We start from the raw sequence: 11,500 nt of genomic DNA, 5'->3' as shown, positions 1-11,500 counted from the left end.
ATGGATAACAGCACTGTTCAAGTTACATATTTAACCCTTGGACACTGCATGCACATCCACAGAATGGACAGTGGAGAGTCTATGGCAGTTCTCATGCACCGTCTGCTTCATCTCAAGTGTCTTTAGATGCAAATGACATTCGACCCGAATGCAATATTTTAAATTCAGTATTTTACTGCCTCGTTCACTCGACACTTCGGTCTGCGGTACACTTCAGATGCTGACACAATATTGCACACAGCAGGGATGAGTTCCAGGGAGCACAAGTGACAGACTGTACCGTTATGAGAAGATGACACAAAGCATTGAACGTCGTGCAGCCATGTTCCGTGAATCACTGTCGAATATAATCAGAAAGGCAACATGGGCACTCTTCAATGATTACATGACAGGAATTTTAGGAAGAAGCTGCTTAATAAAAAAAACGTTATTCCAATGACATCAACACCAGAACACATCTTGACACAAATGAGAGCCTCAGTACGTTCACACGGACGTAATCCGTAAGTGTTCCACCCTTATTTAAAGTGCACTCTCAGGTGACGCTGTAGATGATGATTCCGTTTAAATGCACACCGACAGACGGAGAAGGGGTAGTTCCTCTGGCACTCGGGAACGGCTTCCGAATGTCTGTCCAGGGAGGCCTTTTGCGAAAATCCCCTGAAGCACACTTGGCAAACGTAAGGTCTCTCTCCAGTGTGAATTCTCTTGTGCATTTTCAGATTAGCCGTGTAATCACTGGAGTAGGGACAGAAGCTGCACCGGTGCCTCTTTGGAGCTTCGCCAAGTACGGGGCTGCGGTCAGAGCGGTTCACACCTGCGACAGTAAGAACGAATGTGATGAAGTACGGCAACGAACACTCATATATTATGTCAACGAATGTATTGCACAGTAACGACGAATACAAGTAGGGAGACAAGGCAGGAGCAACGCCACCGAGACAGTGCGAGCCTGCCTACTCGTCGACATGACGTAACAACTAAGCGTCAGCCAATGAGGACCGTGTTTTCAACGGCCGCAGCCAATCACGAACGTGCTTTCAGCGGTCGTAGCCATAGAAACGAGCCCCGTCAGCCGCATGGGCAGCCACTGTCCTATGCGATTAAGCAACGTCCCCGCGTACTAAACAGGAAGACAAAATAAAGTCCAAAACGGTCCATATTTTTCTCGAGGCTCCCTTTCTGGAAAGCGTGTTGCACTTGTCGACAGGTTCAAATTTTCGGAAGCTAGCTATTTGAGTGAGTTTCAAAGTTGGTTGTTTCATTTGCAGGTTCTTGAATTCGCAGTGTGACGGATTGCGGTAGCAGACTAATTCCGACTATATGTGTCCACGTAGCGAGTGAGGAAGAGGAGGCATTAACCAGGCCTTCTGCGTCTAGATGGCGTTGGTTGGGGCAACAGTGGCGAACTATATGGCTACATATTGCGCAATATCTGCTCCACAATCCCGTTCCTCTTCCACGGGACAGAAGAAGCAGGTACCGAGCTACAGCAAACACCAGACAAGTAGCCGTAGCATCAGACAAAGGGTAGCTTCCCAAGAGAAACCCCAGACGAACAAATGCAGCAGAAATGCAGAAATCGTTACGTTCACACTTGCGAATATGTCTACAGAGTTCGTGGTTTTCGTGTTAAACCCGATGTTTCATGATGGTTCGCTCCTGACGAAATTTTCAAGAATTGAAGTGGAACCCAATATCTACCCCGAAATCCTTGCGGTCCTTAAACTCATCATTCTCGGTAAACTGTCAGAAAAGCACATCATAATATCAGCCAAGACAGCTATTTGAGGGAACCTATTTGTCCTCCTTTTATGATCCCCTCCTGCGGGAGAGAAAGGGCAAGCTTTTGTGGAGCTCGCACAAGCGTTTGAATACCGCAGTCATTCACTGCCCCAATTCCGAGCAGAACTGTGAAGATTATTGTTTCTTCTCCCAGTGTCACAGCAGTGACTTGCCTTCCTGTGCACTTCATTTCACTCGAAGATTCCCCGACGACATATCAAACAGAGATCATAGCGCCCGATTTCTCCCTGAAATCTCGTGCGTAAAGAGCACCCGATTCGTCCCCAAACGAATTTAAAGAAAATCATCAAACTGGAAAACGAAGATGAATGCGTTGTATCTTGCGTACGTCCGTTTCCCGTGAAACCCATTATTTGAATTCAATTTCAAGCTGAGTGTATTGCAATTGCTCGGCTCTTGGGGCCTTTTTTGGCAGGTGCCTTTCTTGGGGAGGGAAGAAAGACTAACTGTAGCACCTTCCCCGTAGAAATGCCACAATAACTTCGACGCATTAAGAGGGCAGGTATACTAAACAAAAATTTTGTCTCGAATGTGCAGGATTCAAGATTATACGCGTTATTATCAACCTCGAGATCACATACCCTTGCGCACTCAAGCAGCATTTCATATAGTGGATAGCAGTTGTACCACTCCCCACTTATTTTTGCTACAATGTATGCTATTGTAACTATGCAGTTGCATGTTTGTTTTCTTGCTCCTTTTTTGTGTATTCCTCTGTATTTTTGTGTTTTAATTTTTGGTATATGTCTAAATTTAGTTTATGCGGTACTCGCATTCGTTAGTTTTTGCTTCCTCTCATGCTATGCGTGCAGCTCCAGCTATTTTCTCCATAATTTAGATGCAAATGGCATTCAGTTTGAATGCCATATTTTTAATTCAGTATTTTACTGACCGGTTCACTAGAGGCTTAGTGTACCCGGACGTATCCGGAAGTACCCGGAGGTAAACTTGAGATGCTGACACAAAATTGCGCGCACAAAGCGGGGATGAGATCGAGTGAGCGCACGTGACAAGCAGTAATGTAAAAACGATTACACAAAATATATATATGGAACATCGTGCTCCCGTGTTCCGTGAACCACTGTTGAATATACTAATCAGAAAAGTTGACACGGGCACTCTTCAATAACCATGCGACAGATGCCCATGCGAAAGGCTTACTAGGAACAGGAAGCTTAATCAGAAAAGTTCTTCCAATGACGTCAGCAGCAGAAGACACCTCGATGCAGAGGAGAGGCCTCAGTGCCCCCGCACGGACTTAATCCTCTCCATCTCATTTAAGGTGCGCCCTCTGATGACGTCTTAGATGGTCCTTCCGGTGGAACGGCCACCCACAGATGGAGCACGAGAAGTTCCTCTGGTCCTCGTGCACCTCTTTGGAATGTCTGTCTAGGGAGTCCTTGGAGGAAAACGCGCCCCCACAGACGGAGCACGCGAAGTTCCTCTGGCCCTTGTGGATCGCTACCAGATGTCTGTCCAGGGAGAACTTTTGCGAAAATCCTTTCGAGCACACTGGGCACACGTAGGGCTTCTCCCCGGTGTGTGTTCTCTCGTGGCACGTAGTGCGAGCCTTGTAGGGACTGGAGTAATCGCAAAAGCTGCACCTGTGCCTCCCTGGAGGCTCCTGGGCGGCAGGCGCAGGAGGCGTGCAGGCGCGGCGGATCAAACCTGAAGGAGGAAGGACAGACACGACTAAGTATGTCGACCAATCTCCGAAATGTCCGAATTTATGCCGAAAAAATACAACAGGGGGCAACGAGGCAGGGGCGACAGTGATGTGGTTACATAATTGCGCAATGCTTGCTCTGCATTCCTGTTCCTTACCTGCAACGCATACACAGACACGTAAAAGAAGTAAGAAGTAAATAAACCAGGGTCAGCTAAGTCGCATCACGTGAGCCAGCTGAGAAACATCTGACACTCACACGACACGATTTAGCATATGCACTGCCCCACGTGGTGATGAAACTCCCCCAGCCCAGTCTTCATCGTCAGATAAAGCCACCGTAGCATTAAAGAGGTTGATCCGTTTCGTACGTTGTAGTCCAGCGATTCCACTCACAAAGTCCCGCATTTTTCTTTGAACGGATTTCTTTTAACTTTTGGGCTTTCATAACTGATTTTTTTTTTTCAAACAGCCGTGAAAAGCGACGCCAAAAGACACGGACGAAGTCAGGCAAAGATCCAAGTCTTTGACTACACGCCGTATACACCATATAAAGGCCATTTGAAGCACTGCGTAGCAGGGGATTTTGTGCGTAGTTTCGTCTCAAAAATGGAGGAAGGGGGTTCAATTGCTGGGCTTTTAATGTTTTTTCTGTGGACTCTCAGGCGCATGTTTTTTTTTTTATGTGGTGAGTGTAGGAGACCCTGGGTCGTGCAAAGAGGGTAGGGGGTGGCGCTGGAAAAGTTGCGGTACATGATCAGGGCAAATGTCCTCGTCTTCGTCCCTAATACCCAGCCTTCACAATGCAGCAGCCTATCTTGAAGCGATAACAGTGCACCCGTTTTGCAAGTTCACATTTTATGCTGCATTTTCATAGTGTGTGTGGTTCCCGAAGCAGCCGAGTTGGAGAAACAAGAACTCATTGCACCATGGCTAGAGATGCGAAGTCCCGGGAAAAAACAGTTTTTTTCCTCGTCTCCGGAAAAAATTTCCCATAATTTTCAGGCGACAAAATTCAAAAAATGTAAATTTTCGTGGCTTCGATGCGTTCCAACCCGCCAACAGTGCCTTAGGTGCCTGTAATCCGCCGGCAACCCCCAACTTAGAGCTTCGTCTGGCTGCTCCAAGCGATCGCCATCGCGTTCACATAATGTCAGAGTTCTCGTCGGAGTCGATGGGTTGTTCCAATTACCTAGCGCTGAGTAGACAGCAGCCTCTTGGGATGCTGTGCTCTGAATTTATGCCTAGAGGGTGAACACTACTAAAGTTTCTAGCTCATTGTATGCTGTGGCTTGGCCGGCAATGCTTCGACTCAGCAGTAAGTGTGTTCGTTTTCATTTTTTGATATTTTTCGGGAAAAAAACCCAAAGAAACGTTTTTTTTTTTCGAGCGATTCGAAATTTTCGGAAATTTTGCATCTCTAACCATGACATCAAACCACAAACGAACAGTGAAAGTGGAACCCCAAAGCCAACGATGAAGTTCACAACTACAGAACTGTCACAACTACCATGCTGAAGGCCCTCTAAATAGTAAGTCAAAGATTTGAAACATCTGCCTTACATACTCTTATGCATGCAATGCATGCACACGTTTTTGAGAAAGTAACTTTTGACAAATACATTGGTAACAACATCATTCACGTCTCAATATTGTACATACTCGCTCGGCTAAAATGGACAGGCGTGATGCATATTATGTGTGGCTTCTAATGCCTTTCAGTGTAAATGATATTCAACGTAAATGTCCTTCTTGTCCCTTTTCTTTTTTTCGCAATGCAATGTTTTACTAACTTGCTCACTCTGCAGTTAGTAATTCTTGAAGTACCCTTCGGATGCAAGCGCAATGTTACTAGCGCGCGAAATAATGCACTACACTTTGGTACTCGATTCGTAAAAAAAAGTTCATATTCCTGTTAAATAGTACCAGCACGAGAACATAAAGGTAAGAAACGACAAAGGGGAGCACATAATGTTACACACTGTAAAAATTGTGGCACGTGTATTTCATGCCGAACATATTATACAAAGACAAAAATGTGCGCTTGAAGATAAGGGCAGCATATCAATCTTGAGGCAAACAGAGACAAGAAATATACAGGGTGTTTCAAAAAACGTGTCATTCGGACTTTATAAAAAAACGGGGCGACGGAAAAATACGGGGTAAACGGCACTTGTGTGGCAACTCAATTTGCCATCTTGCCAAAATATTTTCATTTGATTTTAATTAAAGTAAATTGAACTACTTTAATTGAACTCCAAAATTTCCCAAGTCAACCTAGCGTTTTTTTTTTGTTTTTTTTTACAGAATTAGAGAGCCCGTAGCGAACTTAGTCAGATCCACCAAGAAATTCGCTCGATACTGCAAATGGAACTGCCCCCAAAAAAGTCCCGAAATTGAGGCTTCAAAGTTTGGGGTATTCAACGGCGCACCAAATCAGACGCAAAGATTCGTGGAGAGGAGGACATGCTCCTCCCCCATGAAACATAGAAGGTAAAAAAAAAACAGGGCGGGAAAAAAGAGATGGAATCATTTTTGTTTGCCGCTTATCAACGTATGGTGGAATGTCACCCGCCTTGTTATCGGCGCGTCTTGTGCTGCCCGCCGGTCCGGCGATAAACAGTTCTAGCTTGATGGGGGCAGAAGCATGTCCTGCCCTAATCGCATCTTCGCGACTGATTTGGTGCGCCGTTGATAACCCGAAACTCTAAAGCCTCAACTTCGGGACTTTTCTTGGGCAGTTCCCTTTGCAACATCGAGCGGATTTCTTGGTGGATCTGACTAAGTTCGCTACACGCTCTCTAAATCTGTAAAAAGAAAAAACGTGAGGTTGACTTGGGAAATTTCCAAGTTCAATTAAAGAAATTTAATTTCTTTTAATTAAAATCAAATGAAAATATTTTTGCAAGATGGCAAATTCAGTTGCCACACAAGTGCCGTTTACCCCGTATTTTTCCATTGACCCGTTTTTTTATAAAGTCCGAATGACACGTTTTTTGAAACACGCTGTATATACAGGGTGTCCATGCTAAGTGTGAACAGATTTTTTAAAAATATATATAACACTTTTTCCAAGATGAAATCAATTGCAATATAGCATATGCTAAAGGGCACTCCCTAGCAGGGCATTAGCAAAGTCCAAAGGCAATGTCTTAATTAACTTTTATTAATTAACTTTTTAATTATAAAAGCTACAAAGTTGTCCCAATGAGAACATTTGTTCCTTTCGGTCACCTGATATCGTAGCCGTTTTCAGAACAAAAATCCGTTCGATAGATCGCCCGCAGAAAATTCGTGAAGGAAGGCCATTTTTTTCTTTATTTTGTTCATTGCGCTTTTTAGAAGACGCGTCTTTCTTTCACCCCCAATGTGAGAGGGAGAAAGAGTACACTATCGCCTCTCGCGTCGTGGAAAAAGATTAAAAGGAAACAGAAAATGCAACCCAAGATAAGTCCAGTTCCGATAGAGTCACCCGGTACATTTGTTTGTTTTGTTTCCGCAAGTTAAAGCTCATCTTCGACGCATGAGGCGGCACTGTGCTCCTTCCCCCTCTCCCGTTGCGGATGAAGGAAATACGCGTCTTCTAAGAAGCGCAATGCACAAAATAAAGAAAAAATGGCCTTCCTTCACGAATTTTCTGCGGGCGATCTATCGAACGGATTTTTGTTCTGAAAGGGCCACGATATCACGTGACCGAAAGGAACAGATGTTCTCATTGGGACAACTTTGTAGCTTTTATAATTAAAAAGTTAATTAATGAAAGTTAATTAAGACATTGCCTTTGGACTTTGCTAATGCCCTGCTAGGGAGTGCCCTTCAGCATATGCTATATTGCAATTGATTTCATCTTGGAAAAAGTGTTATATATATTTTTAAAAAATCTGTTCACACTTAGCGTGGACACCCTGCATATATATATATATATATATATATATATATATATATATGTATATATATATATATATAACAGTCCTGTTGAAGGCAGCGCTGACTGCCGAAACGTCGACCGCGAACTGTAAATCTATTTCTATTTTCTAGTTCCCCTTAATTATTATTGTAATAAACGTAGCGAGTATTTTTAATCTCTATACACTGAAAAAAATATCGGGCTCTTTTTACAGACCTCCCGGTCTCTCGCCATTTCAAACGACCAGTTCATTCATTAAATAATGTGTCACTTTTTATTCTCCAGTCAAATTTTAGCTCAGATCGGTGCAGGGAACAACGCGAATCTCATCTCATTTACAAATTCCAATCAGCCATTAACGAAGATCTGGGAGCACTTTCAACGGTAAGAAATCTGGCCGCCTAGATGAGCTACACTTTCTTCCTTTCCGTTTCCTTTCTGTTTTTTCTTTCTGTTATTATTTTTCTTTCAGCAAAGTTTCAAGCAGCGCTCACCCTGCCCGGAATTTTCCCCAAAGCGGACAGTGACCTACGGCGAATAACATCACCACCCGGACTTGACCGTCTGGAATATTCCCGAATCTGACTCACTGACAAACGCCTGTGGCGTGCCCTTACCGATTATGACGTCATGTACCAAACCTATTTAAGTAATGTGTAACCAGCTACGCATCTTTTGTCCTGAGGAAGACAGTGCCACTGTCGAGACGTCGACCCTTGCCCATTTTACTTTTTAACGTCTCCCTATGTAATAAACTAGTGTCTGTAACTTCCCTAAAATATGTTTCCGCGTCTTTTTTTGAACTTATATATATATATATATATATATATATAAGCAGGAAAAATCAGAAGACGACAAAGAGCTTACAGGAAAACACAAAGGGGAGTTTATTAACACATATAGGGATAGGGGTCGACGTTTCGGCAGTCAGCGCTGCCTTCGACGGGACTGGGGTTTGGTGACAAGAACATGCTTTATATATGGGAGAGGGTTATGTACAAGGGAAAGAGAGCAGCGCATGCGCTTTTGTCATGACTAACACAGGTTGGTGACTAAGTTAAAGGGACCGGGTCTGTGCAGCAGGACCTTGAGGAGATACCCGTGAGCCTGAAAAAAAGACAAAAGAGCGTATCTACTGTGCTGGATTAGGAATGCAGGTTGCGAATAGTAGAAAGGATTCCTGGATCTTCGTGTATCTGACACTGGAATTTATGAATGAGATACGATTCGCGCTGTTCCCTGAGCCGCTGGGAAGTAAAGCCTGACTGCAGGATGAAAATAGATATATTGGTGATTGAGTGTCCTGGTTTACTGAAATGGCGCGACACTGGCAGATTAGGTTTCTTCGCGACGTCAGATTTGTGGTTATTGAATCGCGTTCTAAATGACGTAGCTGTCTGTCCGATATATTGGGTATTGCATTCATTGCATTGAAGAAGATAGACAACATTGGAAGAATTACAGTTAAAGTCGCCATTCATGTTGACCCGATAATTAGAATTGGTACTTTCTGCAGAGTTAGCGGCTTGCATTGATTTACATATTTGGCATCTACTTGCATTACAAGGGTGGCAGCCAATGTTATTTTCTGGAAGTTTGTTAATTTTAGCATTTACTAGTCTGTCTTGGATGTTCCGCGCCCGGCGATAACTTACGCGCGGTGGCTGTGAGAATATTTCCTTCATCCGATCAGATTGTGAAATAATTGTGTAGTGGCGGTTGAGTATCCGGCTAATGTTAGGAACGCTGCCATTGAATGTGACAGTGAGATTTACTGCAGAATTTCCATTGGCTCGAGGAGATCTTTGGAGCAATTGTTGGCGATCTGTGGATCTTGCTCTGGCTATGGCTGTTGCTGTCTATGAGTAAAATCTTGCAGCCAAAGAGAGGACGAAGACACAACGGTAAAAACACACAACAGCGGAACTGCGGTGTGTTTCTACCGTTGTGTCTTCGTCCTCTCTTTCGCTGTAAGATTTTACTCATGGCTGTGTACCAACTACCCCAAATTTCTACCTTGGTGTTGCTGTCTAACGGGGTATCTGGACGTAGTTGTGAAGTATTGCTACGGGCTTCGGGATTAGGGGATGCCGGATCTGTGGAAGTATTATGAGTTGGAGGGCGCTCCATTTTGTCTCTAAATAATTTCTTTTGCTTTCGGAGCTTCAGGTGGATGTTTTTCTTTTGGAGGAATTTGTCTAACTCTGATCTATGAGAATGTGACAACGGGGTAGTGCTGTTAATGGCGTCGGCGTCTTCGAATAGAGACTGGATAGTATCTTGGCAGTGAGAAATTAGAATTTTAGTTAGGTCTAAAGATGCTTTGTTAAGAATGGACAGCCATTGCACATTGCATTCATGGTTCAGGGGGAAGGTTGATGTTTTGTGGATTTCTAGTCCACGCGGAATCCTCTCGTTTTCATGATAAGTAGCCAGAGTATCACGATGGGAGGTGTAGCGTGCAACTTTATCCGCGATTTTTCTGAGTTTAAAGAACGCCTCAGTGCTACTGCTGACAATTTGTGGGGAGTGAATTGGTACTGACTCTCCGGCTAGTCAATCCTGCTGCTTGGATCGTGACGATTTCTCGGCACGTGTGCTTCTTTGTGTCCCTGCTGTAGCCTCCTGGAGTGTCGGCCATACGGGGTCCGGCGTTCCAGTACTTGCTGTACGTGTGGGTAGGCGACGGAGCAGCCGGGGTACCAGGGACTGCAGTCGGTGGGCGATCTGGGTGACTCCTTCGAAACTGGGGTGGAGGCCGTCAGCTGCAAGGACTCTGGTTGGGGGCTGTCGGTGGAAGCCATGGTCCAGGAAATACAGGTCCCGGGCACTTCGGCACAGGGTCATCAGTCGTTGGCTGAATGCAAACGCCCGGGGATTGCACTAGAATTCGCGTCGCCTATCAAGATAAGGTGACGGCGGTTGTAGGATCTGGGTAAGATGAGGGTACATACCACAAGTTCGATGTTTCCCTGAGAGCGGATGTGGTCGATGAGTTGCACATAGCGACGGATGGCCATGTCCGGATCGGTGTCCGGCATGTCATTCGTCCCACAGTGCAACACCACGACACGAACACTTGCGGGCAGCTGGTCCACCTCTTCTTCGAAGTGTGCGATTCGGCCTCCACTCTTGGACACGAACATTGTCGGGGCAGTACGGGATCTGGGGTCGAAGTGGAATCGGAGATATTTAGTTTGTGAGTCACCAAGCAGAGCTATAATAGGAGCATAAAAATGCTCCTGTTATATGATCCTGTTATAGCTGTACTTGGTGACTCACAAACTAAATATCTCCGTTTCCACTTCGACCCCAGATCCCGTAATGCCCCGACAATGTTCGTGTCCAAGAGTGGAGGCCGAATCGCAGACTTCGAAGAAGAGGTGGACCAGCTGCCCGCAAGTGTTTGTGTCGTGGTGTTGCACTGTGGGACGAATGACATGTCGGACACCGATCCCGACATGGCCATCCGATGTGCAACTCATCGACCACATTCGCTCTCGGGGAAACATCGAACTTATGGTATGTACCCTCATCTTACCCAGATCCTACAACCGCCGTCGTCATTATCTTGACAGGCGACGCGAATTCCAGTGCAATCCCCTGCGTCTGCGTTCAACCAACGACTGATGATCCTGTGCCAAAGTGCCCGTGACCTGTATTTCCTGGACCATGGTTTCCACCGACAGCCCCCAACCAGAGTCCTTGCAGCTGACGGCCTCCACCCCAGTTTCGAAGGAGTCACCCAGATCGCCCACCGACTGCAGTCCCTGGTACCCCGGCTGCTCCGTCGCCTAGCCACACGTACAGCAAGTACTGGAACGCCGGACCCCGTATGGCCGACACTCCAGGAGGCTGCAGCAGGGACACAAAGAAGCACACGTGCCGAGAAATCGTCACGATCCAAGCAGCAGGATTGACTAGCCGGTGAGTCAGTACCAATTCACTCCCCACAAATTGTCAGCAGTAGCACTGATGCGTTCTTTAAACTCAGAAAAATCGCGGATAAAGTTGCACGCTACACCTCCCATCGTGATACTTTGGCTACTTATCATGAAAACGACAGGATTCCGCGTGGACTAGAAATCCACAAAACATCAACCTTCCCCTTGAACCATGAA

General features: G+C 45.4%; 1 protein-coding gene across 1 annotated transcript; it reads right to left on the bottom strand.

Moving 5' to 3' along the window:
- Positions 1-518: 518 nt before the first annotated feature.
- Positions 519-10,525, bottom strand: LOC135376131 (zinc finger protein 135-like). The gene is made up of 4 exons (XM_064608710.1): positions 10,334-10,525; positions 10,052-10,262; positions 3,142-3,474; positions 519-817 (listed from the first exon to the last, which is right to left on the bottom strand). The coding sequence occupies exons 1-4, from the start codon at positions 10,523-10,525 to the stop codon at positions 519-521; spliced, it is 1,035 nt and encodes a 344-aa protein (XP_064464780.1).
- Positions 10,526-11,500: the final 975 nt, after the last annotated feature.

The sequence above is a fragment of the Ornithodoros turicata genome, unplaced genomic scaffold, assembly GCF_037126465.1.
Source record: "Ornithodoros turicata isolate Travis unplaced genomic scaffold, ASM3712646v1 ctg00001043.1, whole genome shotgun sequence".
Lineage (NCBI taxonomy): Eukaryota > Metazoa > Arthropoda > Arachnida > Ixodida > Argasidae > Ornithodoros > Ornithodoros turicata.
This window is presented reverse-complemented; position numbering and strand designations above follow the sequence as displayed.

Bases quoted from the DNA above. Each gene is read 5' to 3' on its own strand.
- LOC135376131 (XM_064608710.1), bottom strand. From the start codon at position 10,525: ATGTTCGTGTCCAAGAGTGGAGGCCGAATCGCACACTTCGAAGAAGAG. The intron at 3,475-10,051 runs GTACAGCAAGTA...TTCCTCCTTCAG, and splicing joins GCTCCGTCGCCTACCCACAC to GTTTGATCCGCCGCGCCTGC. The intron at 818-3,141 runs GTGGGTGGCCGT...TTACTGTCGCAG, and splicing joins GAACTTCTCGTGCTCCATCT to GTGTGAACCGCTCTGACCGC.